Raw genomic sequence first — 25,396 nt, forward strand, 5'->3', positions numbered from 1 at the left:
ACTCACTCCAGTTTGTCCACATCTTTTTCTCCAGTTTTCATTCAGAACTAAACACAGTACACCAGCAGAGGCCTCACCAGTGCCGAGTAGAGTGGGACAATTTCCTCCCACGTCTTACATACAACACTCCTGTTAATATACCCCAGAATGATATTAGCCTTTTTTGCAGCTGCATCACTTGTTGACTCAAATTCAATTTGTGATCCATGATAACCTCCAAACCCTTTCCAGCAGTACTATCACCTAGCCATTTATTCCCTATTTTGTAGTTGTGCATGTGATTTTTCCCTTCTTAAGTGAAATACTTTGCATTTGTTGTTACTGAATTTCATTTTGTTGACGTCAGACCAATTCTCCAATTTGTCAAGGTTTTTTCGAATTCTTATCCTGTTTTCTAAAGTGTTGCAATTTCTCCCGGATTGGGGTCATCTGGAAATTTTACAAGCATCCTCCCCACTCCATTATCCAAATCATTAATGAAAATATTGAATAGTACCACACCCAGAACTCTCCTCTGTGGGACCCCACTAGATATATTCTCCCAGTTTGACAGCGAACCATTGGTAACTACCTTTTCAGTATGGTCTTTCAACCAGCTGTGCACCCACCTTATAGTAATTTCATAACAGACCACAATTTGCTTATGAGAGTGTCATGTGGGACTGTGTCAAAAGCCTTACTAAAATCAAGATGAATCACATCCACTGCTTCCCCACATCCTCTAGGCCAGTAATCCTGTCAAAGAAGGAAACGAGTTTGGTTTGGCATGATTTGTTCTTCACAAATCCATGTTAGCTGTTCCTTATAACCTTATTATCCTCCAGGTGCTTACAAATTGATTGTTTAATAATTTGTTCCAGTATCTTTCCAGGTATCAAAGTTAGGCTGACTGGTCTATAATTCCCCTTGTCCTCTATGTTTCCCCTTTTAAAATATCAGTACTATCTTTTTCCTTCTCCATTCTTCTGGGACCTCCCCTGACCTCCATGAGTTTTTAAAGATAATTGTTAATGGTTCCAAGATTGCTTCAGCATCTTCCTTAAGTACCCTAACATGAATTTTATCAGGCCTTGCCAACTTGAATACATCTAACTTATCTAAGTTCTTTAACCTGTTCTTTCCCTACTTTGGCTTGCATTCTTTCCCCCTTGTTTTTAATATTAACTAGGTTGAGTATCTGGTCACCATTAAACTTTTAAGTGAAGACTGAAACAAAATGGGCATCACACACCTCAGCTTTCTTGGTATCATTAGTTATTAGCTCTCCTTCCCCACTAAGTGGAGGACCTACATGTTTCTTCATCTTTCTCTTGCTTCTGATGTATTTAAAGAATCTCTTCTTATTGCCTTTTATGTCCCTTGCTAGGTGTATCTCATTTTGTGCCTTAGCCTCTCTGGTTTTGTCCCTACATGAAGCTAGAAGCTATTCTTCTATACTCCTCCTTAGCCATTTGTCCATATTCCCACTTCTTGTAGGATTTCTTTTTGATTTTCAGGTAATTAAACCTGATGGAGTCATATTGGTGTCTTACTGTTCTTCCTATGTTTCTTTCGCCTTAGGATACTTTGCAGTTGTGCCTTTAATATTGTCCTTGAGAAACTGCTAATGCTCCTGAACTCCTTTTCCCCATAGATTTTCTTCCATGGGACCTTACTTACCAGTTCTCTAAAATTGTGAAAGTCTGTTTTTTTATAGTTCATTGTGACTATTCTGCTCACTCCTCCTTTTCTTTAGAATAATGAAATATATCATTTCAAGATCACTTTAACCCAAATTGCCTTCTACCTTCAGATTCACTACCAATTCCTCCCTGTTGTTCAGATTCAAATCTAAAATGGCTGTCCATCTGGTGACTTCTTCAACTTTCTGGAAGAAACTGATGTCCCCAGTACATTCCAAAAACTTACTGGACATTTTTGTGTTTCTGACAGATATCTCGGTAGTTAAAGTCCCCCAGTAGAATCAGATCTTGTGTTTGGATATTTCTTTTGTTTGTTCTAGAAATGCCTCATCTACATCCTGTTCCTGGTTTGGTGGTTTATAGTAGATCCATATTATAATATCACCCCTATTTTTTTTACCCTATTCACCTTTACCCACAGACTTTCAACCTGTCTGCCTCCTACCTCCTTCTGGATCTGAGTGGGGGAAAGTGGAGGCCCAACAACTTAATGACTAGGAGATGCCACTAGCCTCACCCCCCTCACAATGCCTGATACACGAGGTTCTATACAGGAACTGTTCTGGACATTGTAGTGGGAGTGGGGAGTAGGATGCAAGGAAGGAGCAGAAGGAGGGCAGTCTCACAGTGGGTGACATGGATCGGTCATGGTATTTGAGCAATCAATGATGAACAGTTTGGAGACAGAAATTGAGAAAGTCTGCTCTTCCTATCCACCACCTCATGCTGTCCTTGCACAATCACTCCAATTACTCTGCATGCCCATCTCAGGCTGGGGCAATGCCTGTGGCTTGTTGTTGTTCCCCATCATTGCTCAGCACTGCTCTCTGGTTTTATTACACAAGGCCCAGAATCTGTAGAACATATTTTTCCTGTTAACATTATTGGTTTCTCCCATTACCTGTCTCCAATGGTTCTGTCCTGTACAAGGAACTACACCTGTTCTGTGAGAGATAGTGAGTGTGCCCTGCCCTGTCCTGTCGATGCTTTCACACACAAGGACATCATGGTGGTAAGTCAGGTATTTATTTGTAAGCCTCTGTGTCTAGCATCCGGGGACGTATTTTGGCAAACACATTGGGATGGGGCAGTTCAAGCAGGGAAAACTCACTATGTTATCTCATTATTATGTCATGTTTGTAATCATTTTCTTATTTTACTTTCCAGTCATGTGTACTGTTGCTGAATTCATGTTTTTTCCCCGCTAGGTGCGCTGTTGTTAAGTGATGTCCAGATCTGTTAAGAGGATCTTTCTCTAGGCCCCTCCATGCTGTCTAGTGTCTGACTCCCATCCCCCTTTTCCTCTTCTTCCAGTGAAGTTCCAGGGGGCTTTATCACTCCACAGGAGTGGTAGGGAAGAGATAAATGGATGCTGAAGAGACATGGGGAGGTAAGTGAATTTCCCAGGGCATGTTTTGGGAGGTGATGATGAGGGAAGTGGGTCAAGTCTATTTTTCTTAGTTAAGTCCCTGATCTGAGTGCAACTAACAAACTACTTTGATTATTCTCTGAATGCCCAGCCCTGCTTTGTGCACCCTCTTGAACAACAACAAGACACTTTTGCCTGCACTTCTCCTTCTTCTGCCCTCCCCCGAAGTCAACAGCAAACAAAATCCTAATGATATCAATGAGAACAGGACTGGGCCCATAATTCCCACTGAAATCCATGGGAGACGGATTGGGCCTCAAACTGTCAACAACAAAATACTTCATAATGTTGCTTAATTACAGCCTATTTCTTTCACGTATAGCAGGTGCATGAGCTTCCTGTCAATGGAGGTTTTTAAGAACAGGCTAGACAAACACTTCTCAGGGATGTTCTAGGCATATTTAATCCTGCCTCAGTGTGGGGTGACCTCTTGAGGTCTTTTCCAGCCACTACATTTCTATGATTCTATGAGATGCCAAGGAGATCTCATGGCATTGAAAGTTTGAGCAAGCCACTTTTGACATAGAGGAAGATGAACATTAGACAAGAGTCAACATTACCGATCAGGGTAATTTTTAAATGATCTGTAACTGAAATGCCATTAAATAGATTTCCTCCAAACTTTGCAGAAATGTTTTTCTTTGCTTTCAGAGTAAGTCTGGCAATTCTCAAAGCCAAACCAATTTTCCAAGACAAAGTAATAAAGGGACTAAAACAAAGGGTTGCAATGGAAGATGGCAACGACCTTCACCAGAGTAACCATCAGGATAACAGTTAAAGAGTTTCCCCTTATTAAAGCCAGTTCCAAGATAAGCTAACTGATATAAAAAGAAAAGGAGTACTTGTGGCACCTTAGAGACTAACCAATTTATTTGAGCATGAGCTCTGTTACTCTGAAACCTAACTGATATAAGCAACTTACATTTGGATCCTGAAGAAGATGCCCCACTAGATGTTGATCGCGATCCCCCTTTCATGGAGAAAACCCCTTTCCCTCTACGAGTTGCTGTCATGGTCACACGAGGGCGCTTCAATGGTATCACTGCACGAGGTGGTGGTGGGACACGACCATGGTAATCAAACAATCTGAGAAAAAAAAATAGTTTTACAAATCCTGAGATGTGGTTTCATGTCCTGGTGATCCTGTCAATTAAATTTTCATGTTATTTTAAAGGAAATTTCTCTTTCAAATCAATCACTTCATATCACAGTCAAATTAGATTTCAAGGACCTCTGCACATTAAGTGCCATATTTTGATTTCAGTCACAGCCCAGTGTGCATAGCTCTCAGATTTTGTGTAATTAAATGAGGGATGCTTTATGGAGCGCTGTTATTTGCATCATGGAAAATCCATCTCCTGCTCTCTGCAGATCCACTACATTTCATTGAGCACAAATAACTGCTACACACTTTGTCGTGATGACATTTTGGCTCCTTTATTACATGCATGGTTTGGATTTTAGTTTTCCAGCTCCAGACTGCACACACATTAAAGGGGATGAACAGTCCTGAGACCAAACATTAAAGAAAATAGTGCAACAGTGTCATGCTGCCAAATGATGGATTTCACCACCCGTGCAATTGCGTAAGGGACATTTCACTGAGAGACGTGTGCGTCTGTCAGAGGAAGGCATTAAAAGAGTGGAACCTGTCCAAGACAGAGTGACATATATACTTTTAAATAAAAGATGGAACACTTTGAAACCACCAGAACTCCTGGGACTACTTTAATGGATGACCCTAGTGTGGGCCCTCTGCATTATGGCAACTATGAATTCAAAAAATTCCCATCAAGTAAATGAAAATACTCCCTAAGTCCCCACAATGAAGTGTTCCCCAATTAAATTCCTTGAATCCTAAACACAGTGGATCAATACCAGTTCACTAATCTGTGCACAAGTTAGGGGACAAGGGGAGAGAGATAAAGAGCTGACAGAAAGCCTAGGAAACACATTTAGAACGTAAAAGCCGTGAGCTAGGGAGGGGATAAAAAACTGGAGGATCTGGGCAGGGGGATTTCACCATCTCATTGATATTAACTTACCCCTTCTTGCAAGTCCCCTTGCAGCTCTATGGTGATTGGTTTCTGTGGTTGTGAAGGGGCAGCAAGGGGTGGTGATGAGGGATGGGAAGGGGCAGCAAAAGATGGTGGACACCAAACCATGGAAAGTCTGAGGTTTCCTGAATGCTGTAATGCCCCCTAGGCAGGGTTTGGGGGCTAGCTGCTGCTGCTAGGGGAGCCAGGCTGCCAAGGGCTCAGAGGGAGATAAAGGGAGTGGTCAGGAGGTAGAATGGAGACAAAGTTACAAACAGTCCTGGTCTCTGGTGGATCTCAGCATATATGTAGGTTCTGTGTGCTGAACTTCCTTCCTGTTCCTCCGGGAGGTGAACACCAAATCCGATGGAACATTGAGGAGGAAAATCTGCTAATGAAAACTCAGTTTCCAGTCCTCTGTGCAGAAATAGCAGGAAAAGACATTTACTCTCTGTGTGCAGTGCTGTTATATAGTCCCTTCAAACTTTAGTAATAGCTAATAATAATAAATAATAATAATAATATTTATATAGTGCTTCATTTTCAGAGCAACCATGACACATCTCCTGTGACTGAGTTAGGTAAATATGTGGAAAGAGACACACAGAAAGAGTAAGGACTTGCTCAGGGTCAAATATCAAATCAGAACCAGACCCAGAATTAGAACTCAGGTCTCTTAATGTATATTCTGCCTGATACATGCCTAATCCACTAGACCAGAGTGCCTTTACTTATCTGTGCCTTAATTCCACAGTCATTTAATCCTGCTGTGTCATATTCTCTTATTACAACCCTGTGCCACATGCATTACAAAGTCCTTCAACTTAAGGTGAATATTCAATTCTCAACACAGTTAACTAACTGTGTATTCAGTTCATCACTGAAAAGTTAACACTGTTTTTAGTGTACATATGGTATGCTTTATTATCAATATGGCCCTACCAAATTAACGATCCATTTTGATCAGTTTCACGACCAGAGGGTTTTAAGATTGGGCAATTTCATGTTTTCAGCTAAGCTGTTTACATCTGAAATTTCATGGTGTTATAACTGTGGGGGTCCCAACCCAAAAGATACCCAGAAGTGGGTCTGATCTCCCCACGTTGCACTCCCCTAGAACTGCTATGCAAGGGAAGGATAAGTCCGGTCTCTCCTCAGCCCAGCAGGGACTGGCAGCTAGAAACCCCCTGGTTGGGATGCTCCCAGCAGCAGGGGGATATCGGACCCACTTCCACAAACCTCCTCCAGCTGCAGGAACCTCTGGGGCTGGAGCTTCCTGCAGCAGGGGGAGGCTCTCCGAGATGGGTCTGATCTCCCCGTGAAAGTGAGAGCAGCCGTGCAGGGGGAGGACAAGTCCTCTCCCCCGCCCCCCCAAGCCCAGCCAGGACTTGCAGCCAGCAGCCCCCTGGCTCGGGCACTCCCAGCAGCAAGAGAGAGATCAGATTTCATGGGGAAGGGCTTATTTCATGGCCTGTGACACGTTTTTCACCGCTGTGAAATTGGTAGGGCCCCAATTATAAATCATATGATTTGCCATATTGGATCCAACCAGTGCGTCACTCTCCTGAGAGGCGGTGACCAGTACACAAAGTTTCAACGGAGGTGTAAGATATCCTGTAGTGGACCATCCTGTACCCAATGACGGGAAGATAGCTAATGTAACGCCAATTTTTAAAAAGGGTTCTAGAGGTGATTCCGGCAATTACAGACTGGTAAGTCTAACATTAGTACCGAGAAAATTAGTTGAAACACTAGTAAAGAATAAAATTGTCAGACACATAGAACAACATAAATTGCTGGGCAAAAGTCAACATGGTTTCTATAAAGGGAAATCATGTCTTACTAATCTATTAGAATTCTTTGAAGGGGTCAACAAACATGTGGACAAGAGGGATCCAGGGACGTAGTGTACTTAGATTTCCAGAAAGCCTTTGACAAGGTCCTACAACAAAGGCTCTTACATAAATTAAGTTGTCATGGGATAAGAGGGAAGATCGTTTTATGGATTGAGAACTGGTTAAAAGACAAGGAACGAAGGGTAGGAATAGATGGTAAATTTTCAGAATGGAGAAGGGTAACTAGTGGTGTTCCCCAATGATCAGTCCTAGGACCAATCCTATTCAACTTATTCATAAATGATCTGGAGAAAGGGGTAAACAGTGAGGTGGCAAAGTTTGCAGACAATACTAAACTGCTCAAGATAGTTAAGACCAAAGCAGGCTGTGAAGAACTTCATAAAGATCTCAAAAAACTAAGTGATTGGGCAACAAAATGGCAAATGAAATTTAATGAGGATAAATGTAAAGTAATGCACATTGGAAAAAATAACCCCAACTATACATACAATATGATGGGGGCTAATTTAGCTACAACTAATCAGGAAAGAGATCTTTGAGTCATTTTGGATAGTTCTCTGAAGATGTCCACGCAGTGTGCAGCGGCAGTCAAAAAAGCAAACGGGATGTCAAGATTCATAATCATTGTGAGATGTATGTATGGGTAATATTTAAGGAAGAATGTAATTATATTGCAAATATGCTTTATGGACTTGGAGTAAAAGTTAGTCACCAGATCATATGCCTAGGTGATGGCCCATTCAAGCAGGAGGGAGTTGTCGCTCTGCCCTGGTTAGCTGGTAGTGTAATGTAAGGCTCAGTTGTCTAGCCTTGCTCCATCCCAAGACTAGGAATGGAAAACCATCAGAGACAACCACAAACAACTGAAACCCCCTGAAGGTAAAAAAAGGAACATTACAACAGACAATCACCCTGTCTATGAATAAAGATAAAAGATTCTTTTGGTTTCACATAGGGTGGGGAAACCCTGTATCCTGTCACTGAGGAGACATCTTGGGGAGCAGAGATGTTCTCATGAAAAATTGGATCCTGGCTCCTGTGAAGCTGGCCAGCTCTGTAACAGACTGAAATTTGGAGTGGAAAACCTATTATTAGATAAGAAAGGTAACTCTTAATAAAAGTAGACCCAGCTTTGCTTTTTATGATTTTGTTTTGTATCATAACCATTTGTTTCCACCACTCTCTCTTATTTCTAGTTAACTCTCCATTCTTTCTTAAATAAGCCTTTTAATTAAAAGTGAAAAGAAAAAGGAGGACTTGTGGCACCTTAGAGACTAACAAATTAATTTGAGCATAAGCTTTCGTGAGCTACAGCTCACTTCATCGGATGCTCAAATAAATTTGTTAGTCTCTAAGGTGCCACAAGTCCTCCTTTTCTTTTTGCGGATACAGACTAATAAGGCTGCTACTCTGAAACCTTTATTAAAAGTGGTGATTGTTATACAGGATTGGGGTTTAAGTTTAAATTGGAGTACACTGCTCCTCTGGGGGGAAAAGATCTGGGATTTCTGTGAGTAACCATTGTCAGGGACTGGATACCACCTGAATCAAAAGGACTTGAGTACACCTGTTAACCTGCAAGGCAAAGACAGGGTTGGAATAGCCCAGAGGAGAGCACTTTAGTGATTAATAGCCTGGTTGTGTTAGGAAGCTAACTAAGCAAGAACATAGAATGTCTTCTAGCTCTTGTATTAAGAGAAATAGTAAATAGGAGTGCCCAATTCTACACCATGCTTTCTCTCTCTATTACTCACTATTTTGTATACCTCTATCACCTCCCCTCTTGATCATCTTTTCTCTAAATTACACACTCTCAATCTTTTCAATCTGTCTTCATATGTAATTTATTTCTTACCTCTAATCATTCTTGTTACCCATGTATTACACCTACATTACTGAATCCTAAGGTAGACTGTAGGGTTGCAGAACTCACATAGCTTTCATGCTTGGGGACAATCAGTCACTGTCAAGGTTCCTCCCCCACTCTGAACTCTAGGGTACAGATGTGGGGACCTGCATGAAACCCTCCTAAGCTTACTTTTACCAGCTTACGTTAAAACTTCCCCAAGGTACAAATTAATTTTATCCTTTGTCCTTGGAATATCCACTGCCACCACCAAACTCTAACTGGGTTTATTGGGAAACGTAGTTTGGACACATCTTTCCCCCCAAAATCCTCCCAACCCTTGCACCCCACTTTCTGGGAAAGGTTTGGTAAAAATCCTCACCAATTTGCATAGGTGACCACAGACCCAAACCCTTGGATCTGAGAACAATGAAAAAGCATTCAGTTTTCTTACAAGAAGACTTTTAATAGAAATAGAAGTAAACAGAAGTAAAGGAATCACCTCTGTAAAATCAGGATGGTAGATACCTTACAGGGTAATTAGATTCAAAACAGAGAATCCCTCTAGGCAAAACCTTAAGTTACAAAAAAGACACACAGACAGAAATAGTCATTCTATTCAGCACAATTCTTTTCTCAGCCATTTAAAGAAATCATAATCTAACATACACCTAGCTAGATTACTTACTAAAGTTCTAAGACTCCATTCCTGGTCTATCCCCGGCAAAAGCAGCATATAGACCGACACAGACCCTTTGTTTCTCTCCCTCTTCCCAGCTTTTGAAAGTATCTTGTCTCCCCATTGGTCATTTTGGTCAGGTGCCAGCGAGGTTACCTTTAGCTTCTTAACTCTTTACAGGTGAGAGGATTTTTCCTCTGGCCAGGAGGGATTTTAAAGGGGTTTACCCTTCCCTTTATATTTATGGGCAGTCACAAAAAAGTACTTTGTGAAATGCTTGTACCATCATAGCAACTCCGATGAAGAAATTCAGAGAAGGTGAAGGTGAAAACACCACAAATGAACCTCTCTTAGGATGAGGTCACTCTATTATTACCAGGGTCTGATAAAGTGGGAGTATGATGAGGTGCTGGCTCACAGTTCCAGGTGTCTACCATCTTCAGTGCTGCCTGAGGTGTTAGGGTCATTGAGTAAGGGATGCAAAACAAATGGCCAAAAAGGAACCTGCATAGGTGGCCTATTGGATGAAAATTTCTTTGTTTCTAAAATGCTTCAAAATATAGATTTACAGGACACATTACCACTTCATTTGTTTTCTCCCTAAAATTTCAGGCCCCGTTCTGTCCCAGCTATGGTCCCTTTGCCCTGAATAAAGGGGTTCACCTGCTGGCGTAGTGCTGGCAGAGCAGCCCCACACTACTCTCCTCTGCTGCCCCTAGTGTAGGTGTGTGCTGGAGGCAGGCTTATAAATAGGAGGGAAGAGGTATGGTAAAAGAGCACTGTGCTCTGGATGTTGTGGGCCCCAGAGTGTCCAATAGGCAGCTATGGTAGGTAGTACTTGGAGTAACACTTGGTGCTGCTCTGACTCACACCAAGGGATGGGATCAAGAAAGAATTTTGATCAAGAAAGAATTTGGAGGGCACAAAGGTGGCATTAAGCCCACCCCACTCACTGTTGGTCTGTTCTTCTTGCAAGGTGCTATAAAAAAATGGCCCTCCTCTGTTCTGCATACCCTATCTGAATCTATACCTCTGCAGTTGCCGCAGAATAGTATATGCAAATGATTACATGATGGAAGATCTCTTCAGCTTTCTAGAGAGAGGCCTGAAAGAACACATTTCTCAGGAGATATTTCACAAATATAAACATCAAGATAAACACTTTCTCAAACCCTCATACTTAAAGAACTTCCACATCTGCAATGTATCCCAGTGAAATCATACTGGGGAAGAACTCTGCAGGGATAAGAAACCACAGACTTTTCCTTTTGCATCCTTTAATTTTTCAGTAAAGGAAAAGCTCAAAAAAGAGCTTTCAGACAGTCAGGACACCAACAGAACTGCTTAACGTGAAGAAATGGGAGGACCTGGGGAGTGAGGGGATGAATCTTCAAGGTTTTCTGTAAATCTCATCTTAAATTGAGTCTATTCCTAGAGAGTTTTTTCCCCAAAATGCAATAAAGATAATGAATATTGTGTAAAATTAAAACCAAAACTCTCTCTAAGTAAATTATGTGACAGCATTAAAAATAAATAGTGAAAACTGTGTAGGATCTGTAGAAATAAAATCACACATACCGATTGTAGAAATCATCCCTGTAGTAATCATAATCAAAGACATAACCTCTGTGGAAAGAACACAAAAAGCAATAATGAACTGGCATATAGAAAAATTACTTTCATTAAAATATTTGTGGTATTATTGTAATACGAATTTATTTTCACAGTCAAAAACATTTGAAGACTGTTTCCAGCCCCCCAAATTTCTATAATTGTTAATGCATGAAAAGGATTTAGCAAGGTTATTTCTAAATCTGATATGATGCCATTTTGCATACTACTAGTCTTTGGTACATTTGGGAATGTGAATTATTATTAACAGCCCCTACACATAGCAATGAAAGAAGCTGGCAGCACATATGGAAAGAAATTAATACAGCATAACAGCTCGGTGGTTAGATGACTATTAGTATAATTCTTAGGGCTCAAATGAGGCAAGGACTCCAAATCTGCAGCCTTCCTCTTCCCTCTTTCTGTGTTCATCTAGGTTACCCAGTGGGAGGGTCAAAAAGGCCTGTAATTAAGAACAACAGGCAGGGGATGAAAACATTTGATGGATGAGAACATGAGGTGGTGGGACTCTTGCTGCCTGAGCCTTCTAACTGAAAAAACCCTAAAATGTACAAGGAGAAAAAGAAGTGATTCTAGGAAAACAGATGAGGTATCTTACAAACAGTAACTTCTCCCTGAGGTCTGTTTCCATGCCGTTCCTTTAGGTTTTGAAAGGGAAATGCATGCCACTTTGAGAGAGATGCGAATAAACTGTCTGGAGGCATACTTAGTAACTAGACATCAAGGCAAATAAATGCAGGTGGGAACTGGAAAGGCCTAGAGAACAACCATGTTTGATATGGGAAGTGCAAAGTCAATTTAGCATGGTCATTCCTGAGTATCCCAGTCACAATAATCACCTCTTGCCACTGTAGCGAGTGTCAGTAATGAAGCCTATCACAGTGGCCAAAAAAAAAAAAAAAAAAAAAAAAGAAGATTGAAGAGCTGGTAAAAGGTCTGCACACAACAAAATGAGCTGCAGGGGATTTTTTACTCTCCCAGCTACTGCAGGTACTCGGACAAGGTCAGGGAAGACAAAACACACATTGCTTCAGTTGCCTGAGAGGATAAACTATTACAAGTAAGTGAGGGTGAAACTCATTAAATGAGCCAGGAGCACAGGAATAAAAGGGAAGAAGATACAGAAATTATCAAAGGAAAAATTAGAAGATTTAGCAAGAAACTAGAAAAGAAAAAGGAGAGAGGGCCGGATTTAGAAAGGATGAAAAAATAGAAGAAAATGTGTGCAGAAAAAAACAACAATGGAAACACACAACAGTAAGTGTCTTATCAGGGATGGCTCTTCCCCATGGTAGGATAGATAGTATGTTTTGGACAATCCTTGTTTGCAGAGCTGATCAGGGGGAAAAACAAACAAACAAAAAACCCCAGATTTTTTCCTTCAACATTTAATTTTGAAGTTTTTGCAAATAACCTGTTTTTTAAAATATTTCTCTGTGTGTGCAATTTAACTGAAAATGTTTGGCTTTTCCTTCCGATGCCCCACCTATTTCTTTCTTTTTTTTTTCTTTTGTAAGGCCCAAAGCTAGGAAGGTGAAAGGGAAAAGAAACTGTCTTATAGGAGAAAGGGGAAAAAAGCTAGCTCTGACAGGTGTAATTTAGATCGATTATAATGTCACCCCAATGCAGTTCTGTACCAACATTTTGTTATATTGTTTGGGGGACTGTTTGTGTGCTGGTTTGGGGAAATATATTAAATGATGAATGCAACTGTATTTATGAAAGGGGGCAGAAATCATAAAAGATATACCCTGGAGAAGGTGCATCACCCTGAGTGAACACGCTGTGAACTTAGGTTGGGTAGTAAGCCCCAAATAGCTCAAAAGGAGTAGGTGTTCTGTCTTAGAAAGGGTCTTGTCTGCTTAGAAGTCTTGTTTTGCTCTGGGTTTCCCACCCAGGGACTCAGGGCCCTGAGTGAAGCTGACTTTGTACCAGCAGCCATGCAGGTGTTGCAGATTTCACTGAACCAGACCTTGGAAGTAGCAGGCCTGATTGAGCTAACTGTGATTAGTTTCCTGGAGAAAGCTTGTTTAACTGAGGCTTTGTACAGGGAGCTATGAATACCATAATATTAAATCCCATGTATTAAAAATGTATAGTAGCAATACAGTTACACAAAAAAGTCTCTGGCACTTTAGGCGCGACATCTGTGTGCTATCATCCTCTGTTCTTTGTGGGACATTTCTGTGCACAGACTTAGTCTGCCCTCCCATCTCAGAAATGGGGCTCCTCAGCCCACCTGCCCTTAGCCCAAGGACTAGCGCTGACCCCCAAGATATTCAGTTACTTAAACACACCCCTGTCACAGAACTCTGCCAAAGATGTGAAGCTTCTGATATACAGTGTAAAGCTACTCTCAAGGGCATACAGAAGCTGTGAAGCATAAAACACACACTTTGTCCAGAGTCTAACATATGAATGCTCTTTTCCTTAATCACATAGAGCTCAGGAGAGTACAGATCAGACAAAACAATACGTCTTAAACTGCTATGTTCTCACTAGCTTGCCCTTCCTTTGTGAGTCCTTGGGGACCATTTGGGTGCAAAGAAAGCAGGCAGGCAGGCAAGGTGTCCTCAACTCATGCAGAGTGTTACATGTGGGGTGACCTCTCTCCCTCATGAAGTCCCTTCCCCAGTTTGAGACCTTGCTCTCTCCTGCCCCATGCTTGCTCTTTCTGTCTGGCTTCCTCCATTCCTGCGTATCTTGCTACTTAAACTCCTCTTGGCCACCTTTGTTCTGTCTTTTGGATAATTTTCCACAGCCCCTTCCTTCCTCCATCACTTCAGAGGAGTTAGCTAAACTGGTTTTCTAACGATGCCACTCACCATCCTTTAGGTGTTTGCACTGAATAGGGTCCTTGAGACTGAAGCACCACCCCATTGTATCTCTGCCTGGTGTGCTCCTGCTACTGCATGTGAGTGATGATAGATCCACATACATAGAGTCACTCATTATACAGAAGTTTTTCGTAATACCACTTCACACTATTAATCAGAATTCATAAGTTGTACTGACATAGCCCCAGATCATCACCGTAAGTTTTTAGCCCTCGTGGTTGTCGATAAGAGACTGAAAATATGAACCGTCTGTACCTGAAAAGGCTCAAAAATAAAGAATCCGAAATGTGTCATTTAAACCACCTCATGATTTTGGGGGGAGCCGATTCATGATTTTTCAATGCTTGACAATACCGTAATCATGAGGTGACACTGTAAAAGTCCAATATATTCTCCCCAGCTACAGACTTAATTGCTCACACTTTTCCAAGCCAGCAGTCAGTCACAATGATTTAGTCACTGCTACACTGCAGAACATGAAGCTGCAAATTAGCAGATGATCATTGGCCCAGAGATCAAGGTGACTGCAGGACTCTTAACCTCTTGAGAGTTATTCCCTAGCAACCAATCTGTGTTACAGATGCTGCAGGAATCCACTTGTACTGTCTAGTTTACCAAATATACAGAAAGCTGGAAACAGAGAGAGGTTTAAACAATCCTGTGGACTAGTTGAATCAGAAGTTTCATAATGGCATTAAAAACTGGCTAATAACCTACCCACAAACATACGCCATCTCTGCAACATTAACACCACAATTAACTGTGTGCGTGAAGCTACTAACAAAATGAAAGACACAGTAAAACACCCTGTAATGCTCACTCTGAGCCCAAAGAAAACTCATCAATGAAAAAGTAAGATGGATTCCTGTTAAGCTCAACATCACTAAAAAAAAAAAAATCCTGCTGGAATTGGTTGCGTGCTGTTGGAGATGCTGTATTTTTTTAACCACATTTCACTTTAAATTCTGTAGTCTTTAAGAATAAAGGATTCCCATAATTTTTCACAGGTATAATTTTGAACACAGGCACATGAAAGTTGAGTATCAGGAGTTCTATGAGTTTCAGTCAAGAAAATGCAAAATTGTGCCTTTCTATGTACCTTTGAAATAAAATTAAATTTATTAATTATTAAGCTCTTATTTATGTTAGGACATTGTTTTTTTGTGATCAACATTCTGTGGCAGCAAAACGTTTTATAAACTTTTATAAACCAAGGATCAAATTCTGCTCTCATTTACTTTAAAACTTAGACAACTCAATTGACTTCAGGGGAGTAATGGAGAGCAGAATTTGTTTTCGGTATTTTTATTGCAGTAAGAGATTGAATCTTGCATGCGATTTACCCTGTAGCTAATATCTCTTTTGCGTTCTTCAGTACAGATTCAGATTTATTTGTAAATTGTAACTGTTTATAAACCAGGCACGATGCGTCTTAATAGAATTGACAGCACTATCACCACTAAACACCATCCATTGCTCCTTTGTTGTCAACGCTTGATAAAAATATTCAATACTAAAGCAATATTCTTTCAATCCAACTCTCTTTAGGAAGTACTTGTCAACACAATGATTTAAACTAGCGATCCAGTCATTTGTAAAATCATTTCTCCTCTCACAAAGAACGATTGCAAAAAATGTATCCTTTCAATACAAACGGGATTGAGCCTAAGTTAAACTGATATCTAAATATTAAAAATTGCAGTCAAAAATTTAAAGTTGGGGAACTGTTTGACCTATGTAGGGAATTAACAATGGGATATGGAGCCTTTCACCTCTAAACTGTCAGGCTGAATCCATCTTAGGCTGGTAGTTACTAAAAGCCAGTGTCACCTGATTGATTTTCTGTGGTCTATTTGAAAAAAATTGGAGATCTCAGTCCAGTTCTTAGTGGACAGGAGTCCACATCCTACAAAAACAACAATACAGGTGGCACTAATTAGCATATTAATTGACAAGCTCACCACTGAGGCCAAAGACGGAAGGAGCAGGGGGACTCAACTACCATCTCTACAATAGAGATGCTCCCATTTAGGTCAGGGTTGAGACACATTGGGAGAAACTTATTTTGCAGCCCGTGCTACATCTGCTCTGGGGATAAACAGAAAACAGTCTTTAGAGTCTGATTTTGGCTGACATACTTACTGTCAAGGGACAAATGTCATTAGTGATTTCTCAGACTAACATGTTCTGGAGGGTTTTTCGGAAACCAGAAAGTGCCAGAGGATAAAAAGGAATTATAGAAAATTTAAGTTTTAACTTATTTCTGTGGTGTAGTTCACCTTTTCAAGTAGGCAAGGTCCCCTGCCCCGTTTTTTCCCCCAGTCAAAATGCTTGAAGATGGTAAAGTTTCAAATTAGCTGATTACCTGGAAATTTCAATTATTGGTCAATTTTAACTGTGTTTGTGCACATATAGGCAAATCAAAGGGTCCAACATGTAAATACTGATCTGTGTGTATAAAATTAAAGGCAGGAAAGACCCATGTCATCATTTCAAAGGTTCTAAGATTTTTCTGTAGGTCTGGATTAGGAAAAGAAGGAAGGGAAAATTTAGAAGGACTGGAAGGCAAATTCTTACAAAGGAAATTGACAAGATCAGCATGGTTTGTTTGGAGATCACAAAGGAACACACTTTCTTGAGATACAGTCATTTACATAGACTATTTCTGATTTCTGTGGGAAAATCAGAAGGATTTCTTGAAAGTCCAACACGCAGGAACTGCACCCTGTGTGTAATAATAAAGCTAGTTTTTCTCTTGCCTTCATATTTGTAGGCACAATTCAGTCAATTCTACCTTTTCAATAAACTGCTACTATAGCAAGCCATGTATACATTTGGGGCCCGATTCCGGCACTCAGAAAAGTGAAAGGGAGTTTCCTCATTAATTTCATGGGAGCTGGTTTGGATCCATAGGTTGTATGTACTGTTAGGAAATATTTGTACTCCATATTCAAAAACACATTCACAAGATGAAAGTAGTTTGCCACTAAAATGTGATTGGGGAAATCCTCAGCCTGGTGACCAGCATGAATAGTGAACAAGCCACTTAGGCCCCATTTTTCAAAGTGGAGTATGCGACATTAGGCCCTTCCCTGGGATTTGTGAGGATTAGTCTAAGCTTGTAAAGCACACTGAGGGACAGATTCTCCCCAGCAGAGGAACTCCACTCGGGGCAACAGGGGATATCAAGGACATCAGGGATAAGGCTCTCTGATTCTAAGAAACAACTGGCCCCGTTGTCAGAGCAGCATAGGGTGCATGAGAGCTGCAAAAGGGCTGGATCTCTAATGGAAATGTAGCCCAAAGAATGTCACATGCTGCATCAGTGCTAAGTATTATTATTGTTCCTGCTCAAAAATCGCTGTTGTGCATGTGTGCACAATGCATTCGACTGTGGCTAGTTCAACGCTTTTAGAAACCAAATGCTGCATCATTACTTTTCTAGTTCAAGAATCCTAAATAAATCTACTTACTGTTTCCATGTATTTCTACCCCCGGTAGATTTTTTTTTTTTGGTCATCTGATGTAATCTCCAATTTCTTACATTTTCCCCAGGAGAACTTTAGACCAAAGAATGAAAAAGTTTTTTACCTTACCATTTCCCAAGGTGTCCTTTAATTGTATAGAGCAAGTGAGGCCAGCCTTGATGCCACTACAGTATTTTTTTTAGCTCAAGAGTAATGAGCTTCTGCCCCTTAAAAATCTGTTCTGAATTCAATGTATTCAGGATATTCCTGTCAAACTGTACATATACATGATTGATTATCCAATTTATTGGAAATATTGTACATGTCACAGGAGTGCCATTTAACTCAGTTTGACAAGTGCAGGAGAGTGTCATCAACAAGTATAGGGATAAATGACAGGTTTACGCTTTTCAAATGTTGCTACAGCATTTCACTGAATGGCGGATTGATAAATTAAAATTACAGTTGCAGCATCAGATCTGAAAGAATCACCACTTTAGGTTACAAAAATAGAGCTCTGGAAACTTTATATACTCTCAAGAGAGGTAGCCTGAGGAGCAATGAATGCAACAACAAGAAAAGCACAGTATATAAAGGATTCATAAATTATAAGGTGACAATTTCAGAGTTATACAAACAAAACAACAACAACAACAAATTCAAGGGCTGGCTCTTTCTCCCTTTACGCAGAGTCATAAAATGCTGGCGCTAACCCATTGAAATTAAGTGGGCTTGATTTTGATCTGTTAGACAGTATTTACACCAGTGTAAATCTGTTGACTTTGATGGAGTGACTTCTGATTTAAACCAACATAATGGAGAGTGGAAACAGGTCTATTATTGCTGGACAATCAAAAGACAATTTGGTTGCCCAGTATTTTATCCTATTCTACATCACTTGTTTTTTCAAAAGTGTAGTTGGCAAACAGCATACAAAATATCAATATTTATCAACAGATAACTCTGGGCAATAATTGAAATACCATATCTATGTCCTACTCTAAGTATAAGGAAACACTATTTTATCTCTGACTCACTGTATAGTAACTGTTGGAAAATGCTGACATTTTAATGGCAACCACTGTACCTGTTAACTTCTCATAAAGCCAAATTGGTATAGGAAGTGGGAGAAGAGTCTCCCTGATAAAAGAATGCTTCCATATTCTGGAGAAGGATGTGCTGCTTCACTTTTTTCACAAAAAGGAAAACAAGAAGTGGTAGGAGAGAAAGAAGACAGGAGGCAAATAGAAGAAAACAAAAAGGAAAAAAAGAGGGAAATTACTTACTTTTACCCCCGGCTCAGTAGCCTTTCTTCCTTTCCATTCCCAGCATGCATGCTTTGTCTAACTACCTTATATTCTTGAGCACTCTCACTGTTTTGTAAAGATAAGTTATCTGCTCACCACTTGCACTGGGTAATTGATATAGTTGACATTTTCTACCTGGTATGGTTGTACAGATAGGGTTTGAGACTCCAATGTACTGAGTGCTTTGTTTCCATTCTTCAAATCATTTAAGCACCTCATGAGTTATCCCTTCTACAAAGAGACCAGTTAAAAGGTGGGCATGGATAAAGAAAGAGAAGCCAACATGGATTGCCCACACTGTGTCTATGAGTGAGTGAAGATGATCATTCACGGTAGTTGTGTCAGACATATAAAAAGAAAGCATCCGTAAAAATGCTCTCTCTCCAACTCTATTGATAAGTCTGTCATCCAGGCCTTCATCAATCTCCTGTCCTGATTATTGTAACAACCTTCTTTCAGGCCTCTCTGACATACAAGTTGCCCCAAGCTTGCCCATACAAAATGCGGCTGCCAAGATCTTCCTTAGGACCAACTTCTGTTGGTGAGAGAGACAAACTTTCATACTTACACAGAGCTCTTCTTCAGGTCTGGGAAATATACTCAGAGTGTCAAAGCTAAATACAAGGTGGAACAGAATGTTTAGCTTAAGTAGTTAAGAAATATTTTAAGGGACCATTCAAGGTTAAGTGGCAAGTTAACACCTCTCCAGTCAGAGAGAGAAAGGGGAAAAAAAGCTGGGATGGGGGTTAGCGGGTTGTAGGTTGCTGTAATAAGACATAAATCAAGGCTCTCTGTTCAGCCCATGTTTTTTAGTATCTAGCATAATTATTAATTTAAGTTCCCAGACTTAAAAAGCCCAGGGCTGCAGGAGCCCCAGGCCCTTTAAAGTGCCAGCCTGGGGAAGCCGGTCCAGTCCGGCATGGTGTACTGGCTCTTGCCGGTACGCCATACCAGACCAGACCGGTTTACTTTCACCTCTGCCTGAGATATATCAATTATAATTTCATTGCCTGTACAGATGACGTAAACTCCCTCACAGATTTCCACTTACAACTTCAACAACCACCAGCCACCCTTTAAACTCTCTCTAGAACATTCCTACACTAGCATGAATTTCCTGTACACCATGATCAGCTTCAGCAATGGAACCCTGCAGACAACTATACACAAAAAACCTAAAGATCTCCACATCTATCTTCAAAGCTCCAGTAATCAGCCCAAACACTAAGAAATCTGTTATCTATAGCAGATACCACAGAATATGCTCCAAGAAGAAAGTCTGGGTGTAGTGGGACAGTTACCCCACTCCTGGGAAACAAGGATTAAAAGCAGCTCTGGAGAGGGCTGCGGCTATGAAAGGCTAGGCTGATTGGGGAAGCAGCCGCAGATGGGGCCATGCCAATCAGGCCACAGCTGGCCCTACAAAAGGGCTGTGAGCCAGGAGCTCAATGAGTCTCACTCTAGTCCTGGAGTGGGAAGGGCTAGCTACCTGGGAGCAAGGGAAGCAAAGCAGTGCTGGGGAAGGGCAGGGGAGCTCCAGCCTGGTAAACCCTCAGGCTGCAGGCCTTGTTGAAGGCCTACAAAAGGTACTGGGGCTGCAGAGGGGCAGCCCGGGGATTGGCAAAGGCAGCAGGTCCTACTCCTTTGCCAATGATGAGTGGCCACTATAGACTGCAGTCTGCCCTAGTGAAAGGGGGCTAAATGATCACTGGCAGTAGCCACTGAGGCAACGTTGGCTTAGAGGGTTAGGGGCCCTCCTGGGAGGGGAGACCCAGAGTGTGGGGGTACTGCTGGGGCAGAACTCCGAGGAAAAGGACACCGGCGTCTGGGAGGGACATGCGGGCCTGAAGCAGGTGAGACACAGGCCAGCAGAGGGCGCTCCGAGACTGGAAAAGAGCTAATTCCCAGGTGACCAGCAGGAGGCACCACGCCGGTGAGGCTTTGCTTTGCTACACTGGGGTATACACCTTTTTAAATAGCCTTCACCAAACAAGGACACCCCAGCAGAGAAGTAGCTGCATCAGAGAATGGGCCACAAAATACCCTGAGAGAACCTGCTTCAATACAGAATTAAAATCCCTTCCAATTAGCACACCTCTAGTTGTCACATACCATGTCACACTGGAACCCATACAGGGTATTATCAAACAATTACAACCACTGTTCAATGGAGACCACATCCTGAAAGAAATCTTTCTTGAACCCCCTCTTCTGGCCTTGGCTACACCCCAAGCCCTCAAAGCTCATCTTCAGAAACAAGCTCCACACAGACCAGGAGGCACAAACTCAAAACAACACCAGACCCTGCAAGAACAGATGTAAAACCTGTAGACATATCTCCACTGTTACAATGATTAACACCTCCCACACATTTCAACATCCATGGGTCCTGCACATGCCTATCACAACACGTGATGTTCCTCATCTAGTGCACTACATGCCCGAATCACAACTACGTGCGTGAAAAAATACAGTCACTACACTCTCGAATGATCTCACACAGAAAAATGATAAAAGACAAAAACACCTATCACCTGTCGGTGAACACTTTTCACAAAGCGATAACTCTATACCTGACTTCTCAGTCCTCATCCTCAAAGGAAACCTGCACAACACCTTCAAAAGTTGAGTGCTGGAGTTTAAATTCATAACTTTGCTACATACTAAAAATCATGGACTGAATAGGAAGGACACTGGCTATATGGCTTATTATAAAATCTATAACCACTTACATCCCTCTCCCCAGCCCTTTTTTTCCCCTTTCCCCTCTATGACTGGAGAGGTGTTAGCAGGCCACTTCACCTTGAATGATCCCTTGGAACACGTATGCAGTGTTGTTGTAGCCGTGCTAGTCCCAGGATATTACAGGTGGGTGAGGTAATATCTTTTATTGGACTAAATTCTGTTGGTGAGAGAGACAAGCTTCTGCGCTTACAATAAACTTGTCCCGTGTTAACTACTGACACTAAACAATCTGTTCCACCTTGTATTTAGCTGTGACGCTCTGAGTACCTTTCACAGACCTGAAGAAGAGCTCTGTGCACATTTGAAAGTTTGTCTCCCACGGCAACAGAAGTTGTTCCAATAAAAATATTGCCTCACCCACCTTGTCTTTCTAATATCCTGGGACCAACATGGCTACATCACCACTGCATATGAGATCTTCCTTGTCTATCAGTAAAAAGGAGTACTTGTGGCACCTTAGAGACTAACCAATTTATTTGAGCATAAGCTTTTCTGAGCTACAGCTCACTTCATCGGATGCATACTGTGGAAACTGCAGAAGACATTATATACACAGAGACCATGAAACAATACCTCCTTCCACCCCACTCTCCTGCTGGTAATAGCCCATCCAAAGTGACCACTCTCTTTACAATGTGTATGATAATCAAGGTGGGCCATTTCCAGCACAAATCCAGGTTTTCTCACCCCCCCCCCTTTTTTTTTTTTTTTCAAAAACCACACACACAAACTCACTCTCCTGCTGGTAATAGTTTATCCAAAGTGACCACTCTCCTTACAATGTGTATGAAAATCAAGGTGGGCCATTTCCAGCACAAATCCAGGTTTTCTCACCCCCCACCACAAACTCACTCCCCTGCTGGTAATAGCTCATCCAAACTGAACACTTCAATCTCTCTGGTCACGCAATTACAGACATGAAGGTTGCTATCTTAAAACAAAAAAACTTGAAAACCAGACTCCAGCGAGAAACTGCTGAATTGGAATTCATTTGCAAATTGGATACTATTAATTTAGGCTTAAATAGAGACTGGGAGTGGCTAAGTCATTATGCAAGGTAGCCTATTTCCCCTTGTTGTTTCCTACCCACCCCCCCGACGTTCTGGTTAAACTTGGATTTATGCTAGAAATGGCCCACCTTGATTATCATACACATTGTAAGGAGAGTGGTCAGTTTGGATGAGCTACTACCAGCAGGAGAGTGAGTTTGTGTGTGTGGGGGAGACGGGGTGTGAGAAAACCTGGATTTGTGCTGGAAATGGCCCACCTTGATTTTCATACACATTGTAAGGAGAGTGGTCACTTTGGATAAGCTATTACCAGCAGGAGAGTGAGTTTGTGTGGTTTTTGAGGAAAAAAAAAGGGGGGGGTGAGAAAACCTGGATTTGTGCTGGAAATGGCCCACCTTGATTATCATACACATTGTAAAGAGAGTGGTCACTTTGGATGGGCTATTACCAGCGGGAGAGTGAGTTTGTGTGTGGGGGGGCAGAGGGTGAGAAAACCTGGATTTGTGCTGGAAATGGCCCAACTTGATTATCATACACATTGTAAGGAGAGTGATCACTTTAGATAAGCTATTACCAGCAGGAGAGTGGGATGGGAGGAGGTATTGTTTCATGGTCTCTGTGTATATAATATCTTCTGCAGTTTCCACAGTATGCATCTGATGAAGTGAGCTGTAGCTCACGAAAGCTTATGCTCAAATAAATTGGTTAGTCTCTAAGGTGCCACAAGTACTCCTTTTCTTTTTGCGAATACAGACTAACACGGCTGTTACTCTGAAACTTGTCTATCAGTGTTACAGTGTCATCCCTCCCTCTGAAAACATCCACTGGCTCCCCCTCTTCTATCCCATCAAACCTTCTTGTTACTGCATTCAAATCCCTGCATTAAGCTTCCCCTATATACTTATCTGCCCTTATTTTTTTCACACGAATAATCTTTGTGTTGTCCTCCAATATATTGTAAATTTATATTGTCTAATTCCCATGTAAACTGCTTGTGGTAGGGACTAAACATATATATGATTTGTACAACAATGAAGTAATTGATGGTGCTTAATAAGTAATGAATAATAAATAATAGTAGCCACATTCCATTCCCAGCTACCTCTTTGTAAATCCAGAATAACTTGTTGAAGTCAATGGCCCAGATCCTGTTATTTATCTGAGTGTAAATTGGCATTATCTCCAATTCCTTCAATGGATTTACTCCAATTCTACACTGGTATAACTGAGAGCAGATTTTGGCCCAATATTCTCAGCTGGAGGTGACATGTGGCACTAGAATGCAGCAACATTCTGTGAAATGAAACATTCCATTGGGATACTGGCCTTTTTGCTAGTCTGTACATACACTAGCAGATATATGTGGAAGCACTGCTAAGCAACATACCCAGTACATTAAGCTCCAATGAAGCAGTAAAACAGACACACCTGTTGTTTTAGCAAAATACTCATGGGGGGAAATATTTAATTATATTTTCTTATACTTCTTATCCCTTAAGAACATAATACTAATTCACTTTTATAATGTGCTTTATTCAACAGCTTTTGTATCTAATAATATTTTAATAAATATTTTCTTCTATTTTAATATAGAATTCATAAATGGTATCCGAGTATACAGTGTTACCTGCTCCAGAAACAGTGAAGATATGTCCATGATTGTTAAATGCTAATAAATTCAATCCCACAATTGGAAAGACACATTTGTAATTGTTGTTAACTGAGATACATTAATCATCATGTTTCTAAGACAATCAGCCCTTCTTTGCCTGAGAAACATTTATAACACTGCCAACTATTGCTTGAGAAAATTAATGTACCAATATGAATATGACACCATAAGTAAATATTTAGAGAAGTCTTCATTTATAACACTGCAAACTATTGCTTGAGAAAATTAATGTACCAATATGAATATGACACCATAAGTAAATATTTAGAGAAGTCTTCATTTACAATGTTTATATCACTACAGGTAAACCACACTATACTTCAAATATACAAAAATATCTTAGAGTACATTTGCTTTTGTATAGTCTATTAATTAAGCTATTATAATAATTTACTTCTCAGTTTTGCCTATAGCATACTGTCCTATAATCCACAAGACTCTGTGAAGGAATTGAAACTCTTAAAGTCTCTCTCTCTCTCTCTCTCTTTGTATATGCTTGCTGATCTTACCTCTAGTATTTTCTGTTTTCTCCCCAGAAAAACACATTACCATTACTCATCAATATTGGATTTACATGGTTGTGAAGTTATTTTTCTATGAATGCTTTACACAGCAGGACAGTTTTATAGCCTATAAAGTATCAGACAGAACATGAAATATGTCTACCTATTGATGCCTAGATAAGGTCTGGTTGAAACCAAATGGCATTTGAGCACAGATATAAAGTATGATTATGTTTAATATTTTCTATTGACTATACAGGAGAGCTTCATTTTGCAAGGAAACAAAGCTTTACACAATACCCAGCAACTACTTCTATCAGTACAGTAGAGACGGGAACAGTTTGACTCAGTATGATGCAAAGGATCTGTGTTAATGAAGTCTAATTCTTTCTGCTGCATTGACTTCAGCATCCCAAAAGCTGCAGTTTCATTTCTCCTGCTCTAGATCATCCAGTAACACAAAGTTCAATAGCACTGGCTAAATTATTAGTTTCAAATAAATTATCCAACTAATTTAGCCCTTTTTTCTGTCTATGATTCCATCCTGGTTTCTGTGAAGGTATTTACTATTCCTAGATATTTGACAAATAGTTCATGTGAACACATTTCAGTCTCTAGGTTGTTTGTGCACTTCTGATTGTTTTGTATTTGTTAGTCATAAGGTGTCTGTGGTTTGGAAATCTAACTGTGGTTTT

The 25,396-nt window shown here is 40.8% G+C and overlaps 1 protein-coding gene across 28 annotated transcripts in view; it reads right to left on the bottom strand.

The window, feature by feature from the left end:
- The window catches only part of RALYL (RALY RNA binding protein like), a 614,199-nt gene that overhangs the window by 52,926 nt on the left and 535,877 nt on the right, over window positions 1-25,396 (bottom strand). For 26 of the 28 annotated variants that reach the window (XM_073330701.2, XM_078851494.1, XM_073330702.2 and 23 more), the window contains 2 exons: window positions 11,107-11,154; window positions 4,034-4,197 (listed from right to left, as the gene is read on the bottom strand). In XM_073330701.2, the coding sequence (XP_073186802.1) occupies window positions 4,034-4,197; window positions 11,107-11,154 (212 nt within the window). The remainder of the gene's footprint in view (window positions 1-4,033; window positions 4,198-11,106; window positions 11,155-25,396) is intronic. The other 2 variants (XM_073330683.2, XM_073330685.2) reach the window with 1 other exon arrangement.

The sequence above is a fragment of the Lepidochelys kempii genome, chromosome 2 (assembly GCF_965140285.1).
Source record: "Lepidochelys kempii isolate rLepKem1 chromosome 2, rLepKem1.hap1, whole genome shotgun sequence".
NCBI lineage: Eukaryota > Metazoa > Chordata > Testudines > Cheloniidae > Lepidochelys > Lepidochelys kempii.